Source organism: Globicephala melas, chromosome 11, assembly GCF_963455315.2.
Source record: "Globicephala melas chromosome 11, mGloMel1.2, whole genome shotgun sequence".
NCBI classification, from domain to species: Eukaryota; Metazoa; Chordata; class Mammalia; order Artiodactyla; family Delphinidae; genus Globicephala; species Globicephala melas.
In genome coordinates this window covers 36,236,904-36,255,111 of record NC_083324.2, presented here as the reverse complement: position 1 = coordinate 36,255,111, position 18,208 = coordinate 36,236,904, and the positions used below count along the sequence as shown (strand labels likewise).

The 18,208-nt window shown below is 50.8% G+C and overlaps 1 protein-coding gene across 4 annotated transcripts in view; it reads left to right on the top strand.

The window, feature by feature from the left end:
- The first annotated feature begins 311 nt into the window (after positions 1–311).
- The window catches only part of NISCH (nischarin), a 42,978-nt gene continuing 25,081 nt past the window's right edge, over positions 312–18,208 (top strand). For 3 of the 4 annotated variants that reach the window (XM_030867394.2, XM_030867393.2, XM_030867391.2), the window contains exons 1-11: positions 312–507; positions 2,698–2,781; positions 3,470–3,652; positions 11,261–11,309; positions 12,329–12,492; positions 12,869–12,964; positions 14,272–14,367; positions 15,569–15,721; positions 16,724–16,792; positions 17,303–17,488; positions 17,643–17,771. In XM_030867394.2, the coding sequence (XP_030723254.2) occupies positions 406–507; positions 2,698–2,781; positions 3,470–3,652; positions 11,261–11,309; positions 12,329–12,492; positions 12,869–12,964; positions 14,272–14,367; positions 15,569–15,721; positions 16,724–16,792; positions 17,303–17,488; positions 17,643–17,771 (1,311 nt within the window). In that variant the 5' untranslated portion in view covers positions 312–405. The remainder of the gene's footprint in view (positions 508–2,697; positions 2,782–3,469; positions 3,653–11,260; positions 11,310–12,328; positions 12,493–12,868; positions 12,965–14,271; positions 14,368–15,568; positions 15,722–16,723; positions 16,793–17,302; positions 17,489–17,642; positions 17,772–18,208) is intronic. The other variant, XM_030867395.2, reaches the window with a different exon arrangement.

Here is an 18,208-nt window from a genome sequence, read left to right as displayed (position 1 = left end):
AAACTGAGGCCAGGCGTGGCAGTGACTTGCTTCGGGTAGCCCGGTAGGTGCGGGGCCATCGCACCTCCCTTCCTGGGCACCTATCGGCAGTGCCCAGAGCAGTCCCTGCATAGGCCCTCAGTTTCTCCCACGCTGCAAAGAGCGCGGCAGGCGGCGCCACGCAGGTGCCGGTTACGCAAGAGGACAGTCCCCGGCGTCCTGCGCACGCGCGCCGCTGGCGGCTGCTGTCAATTACGCGCGAAGGGGGGAGTGGGGCGGGGGCGCGAGAAGGCGGCGGGGCCAAGATGGCTGCACGGCGCTCGGCGGGGGCGGGGGGCGGCGGGGGCCTGGGGGCGGTGGGACGCTGACCCCGCCCCCTGCTGCTGCCAGTCTGCACCGGGCGGCGGCGGCAACCGGGCCCGGAACATGGCGGCGGCGGCGGCGGCGCGCAGCTTTGGTCCCGAGCGGGAGGCCGAGCCGGCCAAGGAGGCGCGCGTCGTGGGCTCTGAGCTCGTGGACACGTATACGGTGTGCTGGGGGCTTGGGCGCCCGAACTGGGGGTGGCGGCTGGAACCCGGAGCCTGAGTCGGGGGTGTTGGGGAGGGCGTCTGAGCCCCGCAACTGGGGAGCTGGGGGTAGGCGGGCTGCGAGTTTGAGGAGGGGGCCTGGGATGGCGGAATCTGGGGAAGGGGCCTGGGCAGCGCAGCTCCGGAAAGAGGGTCTTTGGGTGGGGCCCAGGGAGGGGGCTTGGGAAGGGTACGCGTTTAGAAAAGGAGGCTAGGGTTGAGGAGAATCAGGGGAAAAAGGGGGTCTGCGGAAGAGGGGAGTCAGGTTGAGGCGGAGGCCCCTCTAGATCCTCTAGGCCTGGAGGGGCGCCGGCCTGGGAGGACGTGACAGGGTGTCCCGGAGGAGGGGGATTAAGGAGTGGGGGATTTGATGGATGGAATCAGGGGAAAGGGTCAGGGCGCTGCAGGCTGTGAAGAAGTAGAGGGGGCGGGGCCTTGATTTGGGGGAGCCTAGGGGTTGCAGTTGAGATTTGCTCAAAAGGTAAAGGAGGGATCTGGGGCCTTCGCGCTGAGGCAGAGACAAGAATGGGGGAGGGGTGGGGCGCAGACACCGGGAACTGAGGGGGTGGCTCAGGGCTGAAAGGCCGAGACCCAGGAACCGTAGGGCTCTTCGTGGCTTTAGAGTGTGCGGGAGAGTTGGGGCAGCGTACCGCCCACGCACGCTTCAAGGCTGTGGGGGAGATGGAGGACAGAAAATGGGGGCAGTTGCGGACTGTGAAGGAGTTGGAGGCCCTCCGGGGTCTGGATGGGGTTGGGCACCAGGCCTGTGGGCCTCGGAGGCTGCCTAGCAGGGACTGGCCCCAAGGTGCGGGCATCCTGAGCACCTCCCAGCCTCCTGTCCTTTGTTCTCGGAGGGTGGGGGTGGGGGCTTTGGCCCTGCCTTCACCCCACCTCCTTGGCCCTCATCCTAACCCTCCTCCTGAGGGTCATTTTTCTGGCTCTTTCTCCTTTTCTGGGCGGGAAGAGGGGGAGGGAAGCTGCCCGGCTGTGGAGAGGGGCTGGGGGCGGATCCTGGAGCAACAGGCCGGCCCTGGAGAAATGGCTGCTCCTCCAGGGAGGCTTCAGCAGAGTTGATTATTTTCTCCTCCCCCTTCCCTGCGTCCTTCAGAGAGGGGCGGGACCTTAGGACCAGGGGGCCTCATCCAGGTGAGGGTTGAGGTCTCTGAGCTGTTGGCTGGTTGGCCGTCACGCGTGCACTGCATGTAGCTGGAGGGTTGCTCCAAAAAGCCTCCTCATTGCACAGGGCTGAGTCCCTCCTGTGAATGGGTGTGGGGGGAGGTGGTGATCCAGGCGGACTGGACGGTACCTTTTCGTGTCCTTTTGTCCGGGTATGCTGATTTGAGTATTATTAACACACCTACCTTTGGTTGAACGCTTGCTATATGTCAGGCCCTTTACAAAGCATTTTGCGTGCATTACCTTTGATTCTTAAACCTAGCAGATTTTAAGCTGGAGGAACTGAGGCTCAGACAACTTAAGGCTCCCAGTCACTTATATAAGTGACATAAATAACCCATAGCCAGGAAATGGCAGAACCAGATTTTGAACACAGGTCTTCCTTGACTCTACGGCCTGTTCCCTTCTGATAGGGCTTAATTGTCCATCACTGCTTCCCCCCCGCCACCGCCCCCATCAGCTTCTTAGTGCCTTGACTCCTGGCTCAGCAGCAGAAATCACAGCTCTGAAGCAGCTGAAAGCGTTGGAAAAGGACTTGATTCTAGGCTACAGTCAGGGCACCTGGGAAAGAATTACAGCAGAAAAGCTGGTCCTGCCAAACCTGACCCTGTTTTGCCTCTCTTAGAAGGAATGGCCTTCCTTTCCTGCAGCTCAGGTTGGATTGGGCTTTGACTTACATGAGGCTGGAGTTAAAAAACTAAAGAGATGGCTTGATATGATAGCCACCTTTTCTGTTTCTCACTGTTGGATAGAGCTCAGACTTATCCCATGTGCCTGCTAGATCCAGTGCTAGGGCCATGGAGGAGAGGGGGCCTTGCTGCTCGTAAGGGTCAGGTGCAGAAGCTGGTGGGGAAGAGCAGCTTAACTTTGGCTTGGGGGTTGGGGGGGGGTCTGGGTGTGCTACAGCTATCGTTAAGGGTAGGGTGGCACTTTCCTTACTGCCGGCTGGGCAAGGGCTATCGGTTTTTCCTTTTAGGTTTACATCATCCAGGTCACTGATGGCGGCCATGAGTGGACAGTCAAGCACCGCTACAGCGATTTCCATGACCTACATGAAAAGGTAACCCTTGAGAGCTGGGGTCCTGTGTCTCAGGGCTTGGGGGCTTTTAGGCCAAGCTCCCAGTGTGCCTGTTTTAGGGCAAAACAGGCTCTGTGCCAGTTACATTAATAAACTGGTTTGCTAATGTAACTGGCAAAAAAAACTGGTGGATTCTGGGAGTTCAACCCTTGCATAAGATAGTGTGCAAGGAGCATATTTGAACTTTAGTTTTAAGATTGTCAGTTGTAGCTTGGATGTGAGATGCCGGGACAGTTTCCCGGGGAGAGAACAGGCTTGAACTTGTTCCATCTGACTATACCTATTCCAGAACCTATGCTTTAATATCTGACTGTGATTCCATTTCTTCCTTTGCGTTTGGAGAGAGCTGCCTTTCTCTGGGTCATTTGCAGCACAAGTATTTTGTTCTGGTTTGGAGAAGATGGTGGTTTTAGGGACCTTGAGGTATTATTTTCCTAAATGTCTCCAAAGCCTCCAGATGGAACTTCTCATCTGAAATTGTATTGGTATTTCTAGTGCTAATTAAACTTGAGGCCAAATCCCAGGTGCAGCAGTTTGATCATTAATTCTGGTACTACTGCCAGGAGGGGCTGTGGAAGTCATAATAAGCACCTGCCCTCAGGCTGGTTGCCTTGGCCTTGCACAGTTACAGAACCTCTTGGTCTGTGGTTGACATTATGTTTGCTTACAGCTCGTCGCAGAGAGGAAGATCGATAAAAGTTTGCTTCCGCCCAAAAAGATAATTGGGAAAAACTCCAGGAGCTTGGTGGAAAAGAGGGAGAAGGATCTGGAGGTCTACCTCCAGACACTTCTGGCCACCTTCCCTGACGTGGCCCCCAGAGTGCTGGCCCACTTCTTGCATTTTCACTTCTACGTAAGTTCCTCTTGGGTTTTCTCCTTTGCCTACAAGCCCACAGCCACCAAAACTCCAGGCAGCAAACCCTTGTAGACCTCAGCTTTGAGGAGAGGTGGGCTGGAGCTGGAGCCTGAGGTTAGAAGATGGAGGAGCGTCCTGGTGGGGTTGGGGTACGGACAGAAGCATGTGCATCAACGGATTTGCCTTAAATTAGACTATTGGCTGTGGCCATGGAGCAGTTTTTCTCCACCACAAGGCGTTCTGTTTAGCATAAATGGCCTTTGGGTTTTTGAGCTACATTCCGTCCAAATGGATGGGGTTAGATTAGAAACAGCTGACACTTGGCATCGACTGTTGTTGAGTTGTTGGTTCCCAGCTCAAAACTAATTAAGGGATCAGTCTGTGTTGGCAGAATATTGCCATCTTAGGGCATCGTCAGAGTCCAGGATGCCGAGTGAGAGTAGGTGGCTTCCTCCAGTGGGACTGTATGTCTCAGAGCAGCTCTGTACCCCCTTCTGGATGGAGGAACAACTGTCATGGGCTGCTGGTGACAGGATGAGTTGTCAGAATTCAAGGAGGGAAGTTTGGTGCAGTATGAAACCAAAATGTTAAAAAGCTAGCAATTTCATTTCTGAAAATTTATTCTAAGGGAAAATACTGGGCGATTGAGAAAAGGATATGGGTACAAAGATAGTCATTCCAGGATTATAACGAAATATTGAAGACAGTCAAAAGCCCAACAGAAGGCTACATAAAAAAAAAAATTAAAGAGTGCAACCATGTAATTGGATATTATGCTGCTAGAAAAATGATGGTGTAGCTGTGGATTTGTAGGAAAACAAATATATTACTGTATGAAAAGAGGCCAGAAAACGGTATTAGGGTATGGTCCCATTTTCATTAAAAAAAAAGCTTGTATGAATATGTCTAGGAAAATTCTAGAAGGTTATACATCAAAATGCTAGGAGTCTTTGGGTGATAGATTTTTGGATAATTTACATTTAATTGTTTTCTCTGTGTGATGAAGATAGGGGGAAAAAACTCCCTTTTCCTTTTCAGGCTTGCCTTTTAGGAAGGGACCTGTGGGTTGTGGTCTTAAAGGCCCAAACTTATTTAAACAATAACTGTCTTGAGCTATTTTCAGAGTAAGACAGCTGAACCTTTCTTGAAGTGTTAGAGCCTGGGAATTTGGTGATAGCACTAGCAATGGGCCTCTCGGCTTGGAGGGGCCATGTGGAAAAAAGAGTGGCATTTATAGATGGAAGATATATATGTATATATATCTTTGGATTTTGTTTGGCATATACCAGTAATGTATGTGGTTAGCAGTAGTTTCCTGTTATAGCCTTTTTTTTTTTTTTTTTTGCATTTTCTTTCCTTATGTGAAAAGAAATGTCCATTCCTTATGTGAGTCTTTCAGATAAACTTAACTGGTTAGTATTTTAAGAAATGCTGTAATTTAAGAAAGCTTTGTTTGGCTATTTAGGTTTAAAACTTGATAAGCAGCCCTTTGAAAATATAATTCATTGCTTAAGACGTGGGCCTTTGAGGAGGTCTCCTGGATACCTCTGAGCATGGAAAGGCCTGGACTGCTCTTTTGAGATAGGTTTGCCTGAGATAGGCCTGGGACCTTGCCCCACATCTGTGGTTCTGGTTTGAGGCATGCTCTACTGCTTGGAGCAGTTCGAATGTATTTGAAATAACAGTTATCAAAAGGGCCACTTGGTTATATAAATCCAAGGTTTTAAAAAGTGATTGGTCCATCATTAAACTGAATCAAGGTTTCTCAGCTGTGGCACTGTTGACATTTTGGGCTGGACGATTGTTGTGGCAGCTCCTCTGTGCATTGTTGAGCAGCATCTCTGGTCTCTGCCCACTAGATGCCAGTAGCGTCCCCTCCCCCCACCCACCAAGTTGTAACAACCAAAAATGTCTCCACTGGTTGCCAAGTACTGCCTGAGGGGCAAATTGCACCTGATTGAGAATCACTAGATTAGATCTTCAAATGACTTTGAACAAACAGGGTCCAAAAGATTTGTCAGCCTTTTTTATAGGCTGGAAGCCCTTAGGGAGTGTTTCTGATAACCTTTGCCCCATCAATGTTCTCTCTGAAATTGTTCCCAATGTGCTCCACCTCTTGTGGGGCTGACAGTGGACAGGGTGGACCCAGGGAACCCTGTTTGGCTGAGGTGTGGATTTAAAAATTTGAGATATAATTCACATACCATAAAATTCACTCTTTTAAAGTGTTCAAGTCCCTGGTTCATAGTATATTAACAGAGTTGTGCATCTGTCACTACTATCTAATTGCAGAACATTCATCACCCCAAAAAGAAACCATGTACCCATCAGCAATCACTAATGTACTTTCGTAATGTATGGATTTGCATATTCTGGACATTTCATATAAATGGAATCATACAATATGTGACTTTGTGACTGGCTTCTTTCACTTAGCATAGTGTTCTCAAGGTCCATTCATATTGTAGCATAAATCAGTACATCAGTCCTTTTATGGCTGAGTAATATTCTATTGCTTGGAGACACCACAGTTTGTCCATTTATCAGTTAATGGACATTTAGCTGGTTTCCACTTTTTAGCTTTTGTGAGTAAGGCTGCTATGAGCATTCATATATGCTTCTGTATAGACCTATATTTTTATTTTTCTCAGGTATATACTAGGAGTAGAATTGTTGGATTGTATGGTAACTTTAACTGTTTGAGGAACTGCCAAATTTTCTTCCGTAGTGGCTGCACCATTTTACATTTCCACCAGCAATGTGTAGGTTCTTATGTCCCCACACCCCTGCCAACACTTGTTACTGTCCACTTTTTTGGTAGCCATCCTCATGGGTTTAAAGTGGTATCTCATGGTGGTTTTGATTTGCATTTGGCTAATAACTAATGATATTGAGCTTCTTTTCATATGCTTATTGGTTATTTGCATATCTCCTTTGGAGAAATGTATTTAAATTCTTTGCACTTCAAAAAATTAGGTTATTTTTGTTGAGTTGTAGGAGTTCTTTACATATTCTGGATGGATATTAGACCCTTATCAGAAATATGATATGCAAATATTTCCTCTCATTGTGTGGTTTGTCTTCATTTTCCTGATAGTATTCTTTGAAACACAAAAGTTTTAGATTTTGATGAAGTTTATCCATTTTTCCCCTCTGGTCGCTTGTGGTTTTGGTATCATATCTAAGAAACCATTGCCTAATCCAAGGTCACAAAGAGTTACAACTGTGTTTTTCTTCTAAGAGTTTTATAGTTTCAGCTCTTGTATTTAGGTCTTTTAACCATTTTGAGTGAATTTTTGTACATGCTGTGAGGTTGGGGTGTGGTGTGAGGTTGGTAGTGTGAATTTTAATGTCAAGGAAGGAAAGCACCACTTCTCTCCCCAGCCAACTGAGATGGGGTGTCCAGAGGCCAGTGCAGCCCTGTGTTGCAGTGAGAGGGCACACCTCAGCCCTGGCCTACTGCTGGGCTCTCTCCCTCCAGATAACTCTGCCCTAGTGTTCCTGCACCCTCAGGGACAGACCTCATCCCAGAGCCCCTAGAGCAGAGGGCTTCAAATTCAGTAAAGTGGAATCCCACGGAGAATTTCAGCACACACCTCTTTGGGGCAGGATGTCTGACAGGCAGGCAGAGTTGAGTTTGTCTCCCAGCCCTGCTGCTTCCTGACAGTTTATTCCAAGGCAGTCATTTTAACCCCTGTGTCCCAGTTCCTCTTGTGAGCTGGAGAGTGATGATCCCGGGCTCTTGAGGATTGCAGGAGAACATGAGGTGAAGGTGAATGACCGAGAAGAGCGATGGGCCCGTGGCAGGGGCTCACCGGGTCCCAGCCAGTGCCAGCTCTCCTAGTTAGGAAAGGCACTCACTGCTTGTCAACGGTGGTATTTATATCATTTTCTTACTTTAAAACCCGTTGGCTAGGGCTTCCCTGGTGGCGCGGTGGTTGAGAATCCGCCTGCCGATGCAGGGGACACGGGTTCGTGCCCCGGTCCGGGAAGATCCCACATGCCGCGGAACGGCTGCACCCGTGGGCCATGGCCGCCGAGCCTGCGCATCCGGAGCCTGCGCTCCGCAACGGGAGAGGCCACAACAGTGAGAGGCCTGCATACTGCAAAAAAATAAATACATAAATAAAACCAGTTGGCTAGAACAAAGCCACTTTTTGAAATTTGAAATCAGGAGATAGGATAAAACTGTTACCAACCTAAAGGCAGCCTTTGGTGATTTGTTTTACTTGCAAAATACAGAGGCTGTAAGTGATAACAGATATCTTTGCAACTTAGTTACAGTCTTGGAACTCTCCTCAGCCAAAGCTTAGGCTTGAATCTATCCATCAGGAATTTTTACGCACCTAGTATACCTGACTTTTGCTAGCGTGCCTCGCAGGAGTGAAATAAATTATAAAAGGACTCCCAGCCCTTAGTGTGTGTGTGTAAACCACACAGTGATGTGTAATTGAGTCCCCTGTTAATGTCCCACTGACACGCACTCTGTGCTCCAGCCTGTGTCAGGTAGGAGTGTCGGGCTGGACTGGGGTTATTCATTGAGTAGGGTCTGCGCTTCGGGGGGCAGTGGGTCATGGGGTTCTGCATGCACAGACATGCTCAGTCAGAGCGGTAGTCGCCTAGCAGCAGCCTGATAGTCCATGGTGCGTTTGTGTGCAGCTCACACTGTTGCCCAAGGTTGCAAACCAGCATGTGACCTGGCAGGTGGCTGATTGATTGGTCTGTAACACGTTTGGAGGTGGGTATTATAGTTTTTAAACATAGCTAATTTTTTTTAATTGAAAAAAAAATGAACTATAAAGAATGTCTTTTTTTTAAAAATGCATTTCAGTTCAGACATTTGTGGGACACTGAAGCACTTCAAGTCCCTTCAGCAGGATTGGGTGGTGTGTGGGTGGGGTTACCTGTTCCCACAGGTGACCTCTGAGCAGAATCTACAGGAGCTTAGACTGGGGCCCACTGTCCCCCCCCCATTTCCTCCTGGCAAGGGGCTGCTCACCTTTGCACACAAGGCCACAGTTCAGCCAGAGCAGCCTGAGGAGGCAGAGAACGTGCTTCTCTGAAGAGACCTGTGCTCTAGATTTGTGGGCTGAGGCATTTCTTTGTTCCTTTTTGATTAAGGGTCTCCCAAGGTGAAGAAGATCAGCCTGGGAAACTAAGTAGGTAGTGTTGCCACAGGGCACAGTTCCTCTGGCCCAAGAGCAGGGAAAGAAATTGTTACATAGTCTGCTTTTTAGATTGTAAGTGGAAACATGCTCTTTGCTTAGCATGAGCCCTTGGCTCTCACTGTCTCTGGGCTTTCTGTGTCTTCTGGAAATCCCAGCAGGGCTGGTGTTGACGGCAGCTGCCTGGAGAAGTGTAACTTTGAGGGTGAGGGTTGTTGGGCACTAAGGGTGGACAGGGAACACTTTTCCCCACGGGAGACCTTCTAGGAGCCCAGTGTCAGTAAGGGGCTGGAGAGGCTGGGCAGCTGCTCTTGGGGGTTGGAGGTGGGTGCAGATCAGGCCTCTGGGAGCCGCTCAGGAATCTGTATCTTTTTTATTTTTGCGGTACGTGGGCCTCTCACTGTTGTGGCCTCTCCCGTTGCAGGAGCACAGGCTCCGGACGCGCAGGCTCAGTGGCCATGGCTCATGGGCCCAGCCGCTCCGCGGCATGTGGGATCTTCCAGGGCCGGGGCACGAACCCGTGTCCCCTGCATCGGCAGGCGGACTCTCAACCACTGCGCCACCAGGGAAGCCCAGGAATCTGTATCTTTTAAGGCTGTCCAGGCGTTCTGACTACCGGCAGGATGGGGAGGTGCTGATCTGAAGACAGGGCTTGGTTCTCAAAGGTGGAGGTAGAGAAATGAGCCTTTAGGTCGTTCCTAGGTCTTACTGATCTTCGGTTCTTCACAGCAGCCAAGGAAAAGGTAACTGAGTTGTTGCGAGAGAGTGAAGTTGAACTTTGGAGTGAACTGATGCCTTCTCCTCTCACTGGCTGGAGCCTCTCCTGCTCAGAGCCTGCTCTGCCCCTCTGGTGGCCATTTTACATTTGACCCTGCGTCTTGCCAGACTCTGAGCTCCTTAACGCTGGAGCTGTGTTTGCTCATTTTTCTCCCTTTGGCTTTTTGTTCATGTGTGAGAATAAGGGGAAGTTATTCTCATATTATATATAAATTGAATTTCAAGCAGATGAAATAAACACGTTTTATTTTTAACAAATACCTTAAAATACTAAAAGGAGAAATTAGGGGAATGTTTATAATCTTGAGGTGGGGGAAGAGGTTCCAGAAATGACAAAGAAAAAGAATCACAGGTTTAAAAACATGAACTTGACAAACCTCTCTCTGTCAGGAGAAACATGGTGAGTGTAGGTAAAAGGCATACACAGACAGGAAGAAGATATTTGTAGCACATAAACAACATGTAAAGTATCCTCTATGTATAAAAGGCAAGGAAGAGACGAGCAACCAAGAGAAAAACAGGAAAAGGACATCATGTCTCCTGCAACCTGGTACCTTTTGAGTCCGGTAAACATGTGAATTGCTTGTCCTGGTGGCAGAGGTGTTCCTGTGAGTTACAAAGGCGATTGTGCAGCCTCCATCTGGACCTGTTTATGAAAGTCCGTTTCGCTGCCATCTGTCAATTAGTTACAGTTCTTACCTGCAGGATGTGGGGCTGCGGGCCCCAGGGCCCTGCCAACCCCACGGCTACACCACTGAAATGCTGAGGCAATTGGTTGTGAACAGAGAGGATTCAAGACCAAGTGCTTGGGAGTGGGGCTTTGCTAGTTTCTAGCCATGTAAAATGGAGAACTACAGCACCTGTCCATCTCAGTTTGCTTACCTGGGAAACAGGATTCAAAATAAGGGCCTCCTGGCCTAGGGCATTGGGAGGACTGAGCAAACCTCTGGGTGGGGAGTGCTCAGGCCATCGCCTGGTGTGAATTAGGACCCCAGCATGTTAGCCGTTTACTATGACTGAAGGCTGGTCCTTGTCGTGCCTCCTTTATCCCATCACTCTAAAAGGAAATCCTTTCATGCCTCTTTCTCATGACCCTGGGCTGAGTGGTGCTGTTGCAGGGCTTGAAGGGATGGGCACAGGAAGAGAGCGGGCGCTTGCTCTTTCCTAAGATACGTGTGGGGCATGAATGTCAGTAGAAATGGTCCCTCTCAGGCAGGGTTAGCTCTGGGAGGCCCTTTTTCCCAGCAGGGTGATGGGAGCCTCTTTTCAAGAAGAAACAGGACTGTCTCTCTACCATGCGTCTCCTAGGAATCCCCCAGGGCCAGTCTGGGGAGCTGCTGGCTTCCCAGCCAGCTCTTGACATGGCCAAGCTTTGCAGCCTCCCGGGCCTGGTGTTCTCAGCCAGTGCCTGAGTGGCCTTGGAGTTGCAGTGTTAGTCTATTCGGTTCTCCTTTGGAGGAGACATTTCAAATGTCCCTTTAGCTGGAAATATTGTTTACCTTTCTGAGCTCTTTGATTCATTTTAGTTTGTTCTCTCCATTTTGTTTTACTTTCTGGAAAGCTGGCATTGCAGCAGCAGAGGGGGTCGATAGCAGGGAATGTGCAAGTCCCAGTGACTGGGAGCAGGTGCATTTCCTGACTGTGGGTTTTGTTTTCTCTGCAGGAGATTAATGGCATCACTGCAGCACTGGCTGAGGAGCTCTTTGAAAAAGGTATATGGCCAGGGGTCCTTGAAATACTGGGTGCAACTTGCCCAGCCCTGTTAGGCAGCCAGGGGCCCTGGGTGGCACAGAACTCCATCAGTTGCTCTGTGCCAAGTGAGTCCTAACCAGGGCCCACCTCCCTGGGGTTGCCCAAATCCCTGGACCTCGTCCACAGCCAGGCCTGCCCACCTACCTGTTCTGCAGGTCTGAGGAGCTGTATTCTTCACCTTAGGACCCCCGGGTCCCTGTATCGGGGGCCAATCCCAGGCTCAGGATCTATTCCAGGGCCTTATGGTGGAGTTCTGGAAGGTGGGTGGCATGCTGCCCTTTGCACCGGGTCTGTCCTTACCTAAAAAGATTCCGATGGCAAACAGAAGCTAACTTAGGGTCGCGGCCCTGCCAGAGAGCACAGTAATGGTAGCTAAGATGTAAAGAGTGCTTGTGGTCTAGCCTTGTGTTTGTATCTTACTGCCTCCCCCCAGGAGGGCCAGAGAAGGGCATTGAGGATAAGAGGCCCAGTTACCTGCCTGAAGGCAGGTAACGTGGTTGGAAGGTACATGGTTGGAAGGAGCAAAACGAGGACCAAATGCCAGTCTGTCTGGCTTGGCTCAGAACCCCCTCCTGCTCTCAGGCCCTGTACTGTGCTGGCACCTTAGGCCTCACCTAACCTTAAGACGTCTGCATCTTGGAGGTTGCAGCATGGGCCCGATGCCCACAGTGCTGCCTGCATCAGCTTTCTCCTGGCCCAGTGCCTCAGATTTTTCACTCAGGGAGGTTCCCCAGCTGCAAATTCCCGTGGCTCTTCCCTCCTTTGTAATCACGTGTCCTGGGTCTCCCCTGCATGCAGTCAGCTCAGGAGGGGGGCCGCTCCTGCATTCTCAGGACCATGGCTTCCTCCCGACTCGGTGCATCTAATGGGTGCTGGCCAAGTGCTTGTCCACTGTTGGCCAGGTGTGCCGGTGCCCTGGCCACACAGTGGGGATGGGGCTGGGGCTCAGTGCTTACCCCACGGGCTATGGCTGTTGCAGGAGAACAGCTCCTGGGGGCCGGCGAGGTCTTTGCCATCAGGCCCCTGCAGCTGTACGCGGTCACCGAGCAGCTGCAGCAGGGAAAGCCCACGTGCGCCAGCGGGGATGCCAAGACTGACCTGGGGCACATCCTGGACTTCACCTGTCGCCTTAAGTACCTTAAGGTAAAGATGGGGCAGCTCGGTCGGGGAGAGCTACTCAGTCGTGGGCATGCACCTCCTAGCCTGGCAGTATGTGTGTGTGGAGACTCCGTGGGCCCTGAGGGAAGGAAGGCTGCATTTGGTGATCTTGGCACTGTGCTTTCAGCTGTGAGCACCAGGGGGCAGTCGTGAACCAATGGCCCCTCGCTTTAAACGTCCGCTTTAGCCTGCTTTGTTGACCGTGGAAGTGGTGAGTGGGAGTACATGCCCAGCCTGCCTCTCACAGCCAGGCGAAGCTTCGAGTGCGGTTTGGTAGTTGCTGTAGCACCGCCCTGTGAACATGGATGGGAAGTGGTTGTTACAGCAGCATCTCTAATTCAAGCCATTTATTTGGCTGTAGGTTTCTGGCACAGAAGGACCTTTTGGGACCAGCAACATTCAGGAGCAGCTTCTGCCTTTTGATCTGTCAATATTCAAGTCTCTTCATCAGGTGGAGGTAAGGCCCAGGGCCCCTGGAATGCAGGCGGGGCTGAGCCCTGTGCAGGATGGTCTTGCATTCTGACCATCCTATCTTTGGCTACGGAGTGTTCCCAATGTTGGGTGTCTGGATTTAATTGTCAGGCACTGTTGCTTTTGTGTTTGTCAGTATGTGGCAGATTCCATTTAGGTAAGTTAGACCCATCTGAAGGCGGAGAAAGAGGGGCTTCTGCTATTCTTGGCTGGTCTGCATGTCCCCACCCCTGCAGCATTTGGACAGGATGGAGCACTAGTGCCCAGCTCCTTCTGGGCTTCCTCATTGTGCGAGTTGAGGTGCTGGGAAGCCATCCTGAGGGTCAGGCAGAGCCAATTCCAAGTCTTTGTCTCCCAAGGCAGATCAGCAGAGGGTTTGGAGGGTCCTCTGCTCTCTGGCATGCCTACACCTAACAAGAAATACTTCGCATTACTCACTGCTAAACTCCTGGGTTCACAATGCCAATTTTGTTACCACTTTTTAAATAAATGAGAGGGGACTCAGTAATGAATAATAAAAATTTTCTCATCTCAGCAATGAGAAATCAATGCTTTTGTGTTCAGCCCTGTGCCCCATGTCTGATGTTCACTCCTTGATGGAATCTTCTCAACCATGTGAAGTGGGCACTTGTATTCCCATTTTACAGTTGAGAAAACTGAGGCTTAGGGAGGTAAGGAAGTTTGGCCAGGATCACACAGTTAACGAGGGGGAAGCTGGGATCTGAGTGCAGCTGAGTCTGACTCTGCAATGTGCTGCAATTGTCTCAGAGACCTTGAGGGCCATTCCCTTGATGGGCATTTGTGCCTCGATCAGCACAGGTGAGTGGGGCTGGGAAGTGAGAGGAGTGCCTGGCTGGCTGGCTGGGCAGGCTGAGGCTCCGCCGGGCGGGGTGTGTAGCACTTGGGCAGGCTTGAGGGAGGGTGCTTTGGCCTGTACCCCTCCCTCCTCCTGCAGGGCCGCTGAGGCCAGTGAAGTGAGGCTGGTGAAGTCATCGGCTCTCCAGCTCTGGTGTCCCTGGCCCTCACTTTGTGTCCAGCTGCCAAGCCCCAAGCAGCCCTTCAGAGAAAATGGAGTTCATGGTTCATTATCTCATAAGCTACTTCAGAGAATGTTTAGTTAACACTAAAAATTGAGGAAAGGAGAGACTTAAGGTTTAAGTCACCGCCTGTCTCGAAGGATTCGGGGTCACCGATGGTTGTGCTCCTTTTGTGTGTGGGTGATGAACACCCACTTCCCGGGACTTCTGGTGGAGCAGTGATGCCGTTTCTGAGACGTAGCTGTTCTTGTTCCAGATAAGTCACTGTGATGCCAAGCGCATCCGGGGGCTGGTCGCGTCCAAGCCCACCTTGGCCACGATGAGTGTCCGCTTCTCAGCAACTTCCATGAAGGTAAGTGCAACCTGTTACTGCCCAGGGTGCTGTCTGAGGGGCAGGGTCCTGCACTGTGGTCTTCTCGTGGAGGATCATGCGAACTCTGCTGCCATCTGTCAGGAGCCAGAAGCCAGACTTCCTCTGGTCAGCCGCACACTCACCTCCCAGTGCTCGACGGTCCCTGGGACGCTTCAGTCCAAAATCAACACTGTTAAACGAGAGATTTTAAGGAACTGGGTAACCCCTTCCCATGGAAAAAGCCACTTTTTTTAATAACCAAATTGTTTAGCAGCGGCAAGTGTCAGAACAATTATTACGTGGACTGATAGAAATGTTTCTCTAAACATAAAAAGCCTTGGTGTGGCACTCGTTCGTATCTTATTCTCAGTGGACTTGAGTAGACAGGCCAAGTTGTGTATGCTGAGCCCTGTTGTTTGTATGTGAGTGACACAAATATGCAAACTGAGAGTGTAAGAGATCTCTCTCTTCATGGGTTGCATCTTAGTAATGTTAAAATTCTTCTAGAAAGAAACATTGTGGCACTTTTAGAACTTAGAGTGTCTGATCAAGATTTGGGTTTGGTGAAAAGTCTTTGTCTTGAGGCTACTGGCTGAAAGGAGGAGGATTGTGTCAGGCAGCCTTGCCCCTCTGGGAGGCACTCCCTGCTGCCTGGCTCAAGGAGCCCAAGATGATCCATTGCAAGAGGAGAGGTCTTATCAAAGGGCACCAGAAATCGGAACAAGGAGGCCTGCCTGCCTCCCTCCCCTCGGATGGTGCCCCTGTGCTCTGTGCTGCTCCCCTGTCTCAGGTCTGCTGGATTTTACCTTGTAAAGTAATGGTTAAAGGGCCTACTGTCCACCACGGGGACCACAGTGCCAGCTTGTAAAGCACAGCTGCCTGGGAACACTGCAAATTCTGACCTTCAGTCTCTGAGATTTAAGCCAGAAAAGGCATCACCGTATAACGAGGCTCTTGCGAGCTGGAAAAGCATTTGCTCAAGTAGGGCCAGAACATATTCCAAGTGGCTGTTATGTTTCTGAACTCTTCAGTTATTTCACAATCATTTCAAGGCATATGAACCAAAAGCCCCATTTTAATGCAAGTTCACTTCCACATACTAAATATGCTCCAGCCCTTCCTGAAATTTTGCAACGATTGTGTTCCCAGTCAGTGTTGCATGAGGGCCCACGTGTGGTGCTCACCAGATGTTCTTACACAGGAAGTCCTCGTTCCTGAAGCCTCAGAATTTGATGAGTGGGAACCAGCAGGAGCAGCCCTGGAGGGCACTGTGACTGCCATCATCCCCATGTGGCAGGCGCTGACTGCTCTGGACTTGAGTCACAACAGCATCTCTGAGATCGATGAGTCTGTGGTACGCTCTCCACGGCCTGACCAGACCCTGGGGTTGGATATTTAACCTGGCTTTTTCTAGAAGGACCACCGAAAACCTGTACCCAGCACTCTGTACATCGCCTGTAATTTTTAAGTTAATTTCAAAATTGGGTTATTTAAACGAGGTGAGGAGTGCTTAGAACCAAATGAAGTGTATTAATTGCATGTACATTTGATAGAACAGAAACACAGTAAGTGGTGAAATTTATTCCCAAGGAGTGTAGCAGAAAAATCAGTCTATAGGTTCCAGGGACTTCCCTGGTGGTCCAGTGGTTAAGAATCTGCACTTCCACTGCAGGGAGCACGGGTTTGATCCCTGGTCAGGGAACTAAGATCCTGCATGCTGCGTGGCACAGCCAAAAAAAAGAAAGGTTCTAGATGTGCCCATGTAAGAGTGACATCCAGATGGTACTTGGGCAGTAGGACTGTGATTCCTGTACTTGTGCCTCTCAGTGGGTGTGGGTAGAGTTGAAGGACGCACCTCCTTCCGTCTGCAACCTTGCCATTTGTCTTTTTTTTTTTTTTTTTTTGCGGTACGCGGGCCTCTCACTGTTGTGGCCTCTCCTGTTGCGGAGCACAGGCTCCGGACTCGCAGGCTCAGCGGCCATGGCTCACGGGCCCAGCCGCTCCGCGGCATGTGGGATCTTCCCAGACCGGGGCACGAACCCGTGTCCCCTGCATCAGCAGGCGGACTCTCAACCACTGCGCCACCAGGGAAGCCCCATTTGTCATTTTTACAAGCCAAGTGTTCCGTAAAAACAGTGGGTCATGCTCAGCACCGGAGTTCCTGTGTTCTGTGTTCCTGAGGACGTGTTTCTGGGTGGGCACTGGGAGGTGTCACGTCAGGGGCCCCGCACAGATGGCCAGCCCAGGAGTCTGTGGTCAGGGGGAAGCCTCCCAAGTTGTCTGTCCACCATGTCCAGGGGCCATATGGGGTCCAGCTTTCTAGGATAACGTCATGTGTTATCTTTTCTTTCACAAGAAACTGATTCCAAAGATTGAGTTTCTGGACCTGAGTCACAATGGAGTGCTGGTCGTGGACAATCTGCAGGTAATTTGTGTCTTTGGAGACCATTATTGCCTGCAGGCTTCTCACAAGGTCCCATTCTCCTGAGATGCAGCCTTGGGAGTTTGGCCGTACTCTGGGGTTTCTCTCATGGGTCCTCGAAAGGTGTCTGCGTGCACCAGAGGTTTGTAAAGGCAGGGGCTGCTGCCCTTCCCTTTGGGTCCCAATGATGCACACTGAGCGTTTGTTGCTCTAGTTCCCCCAAATTAGAAAAGATGTGTAAATACAAATCGAGTGTGATGAAGATGATGTGCCTCCATTGTGAAGACGGACAGTCTCATTTTCAAAGCCCGTGCCTACCCTGTGGGCCATGCTGCCCGTGCGGGGGATGCAGCTGGGCTGTAACCTGTGCAGGGAAGAGGGATTTCCCTTCGGAATAACTGTCAGAGGAACTGGTCATTTTAGGTTGGAAGGCCCATCACACCCTTAATGTCAGTCCCCTTTCTTTGGAGCCTTGACCTTAACCACTTTACTCTGTTCTCAATGCTGCCGTAGCACCTGTACAACCTCGTGCACCTGGACCTGTCCTACAACAAGCTCTCCTTCTTGGAAGGGGTTCACACCAAATTGGGGAACATCAAGACCCTGAACCTGGCAGGCAACCTCCTGGGGAGTCTGAGTGGCCTGCACAAGCTCTACTCCCTGGTCAACCTGGATCTCAGCGACAACAGAATCGAACAGGTGAGCTGTGCCCCAGAAGGGTCTTGGGGTTCTGGAGTGGCTGTGCCTTGGCGTTGATCACTTGAGCGAGAATAGTGGGCTTCCTTTCTTTGACTGTCAAGTGTGTGGTCACCTTGCTGAAGTGCTAAAGAAGGGACACGGGAATGCCTTGCAGATGGAGGAGATCAGGAGCATCGGCAGCCTCCCGTGTCTGGAGCATGTGGCTCTGCTGAACAACCCTCTGAGCATCATCCCTGACTACCGGACCAAGGTGCTGGCTCAGTTTGGAGAGCGGGCCTCGGAGGTAAGCTGCTTGGGGAGGGGTCAGCTGGAGGTGACATCCGCTTACGTATACTTGCCTGATTCAGAAGGACATCCTGACCCTGAGGGGCCTTTCAGATCTGGGCAGTCCGCTGCCTCCCCAGGAAAAGGTTCCCTCATGCATCTCCTCTTGGGGGCCACTGGCTGCCGTGCTTCCTCAGTGGGCTTCCCCTCACCTCTGTCAGAGCTTCAGGTTGGGGTGCTCCCCAGGAACCAACAGGCACAGCCTGAATGTGGAGGGACTGTCTTCAATTTGTTAAAAAGTAATGTTTATTGTAGACAAGGGTCAGGAATAAGATATCTGAAATAATTATATTTCCTGGACAACCTCTGGCCATAAAGTCTGACCATAAACCTGAAGGGATTGCCCACCTTGGCCAGTGTCACCCAGCCCATCTGCTGTCTGCCAAGTGGCCGCCT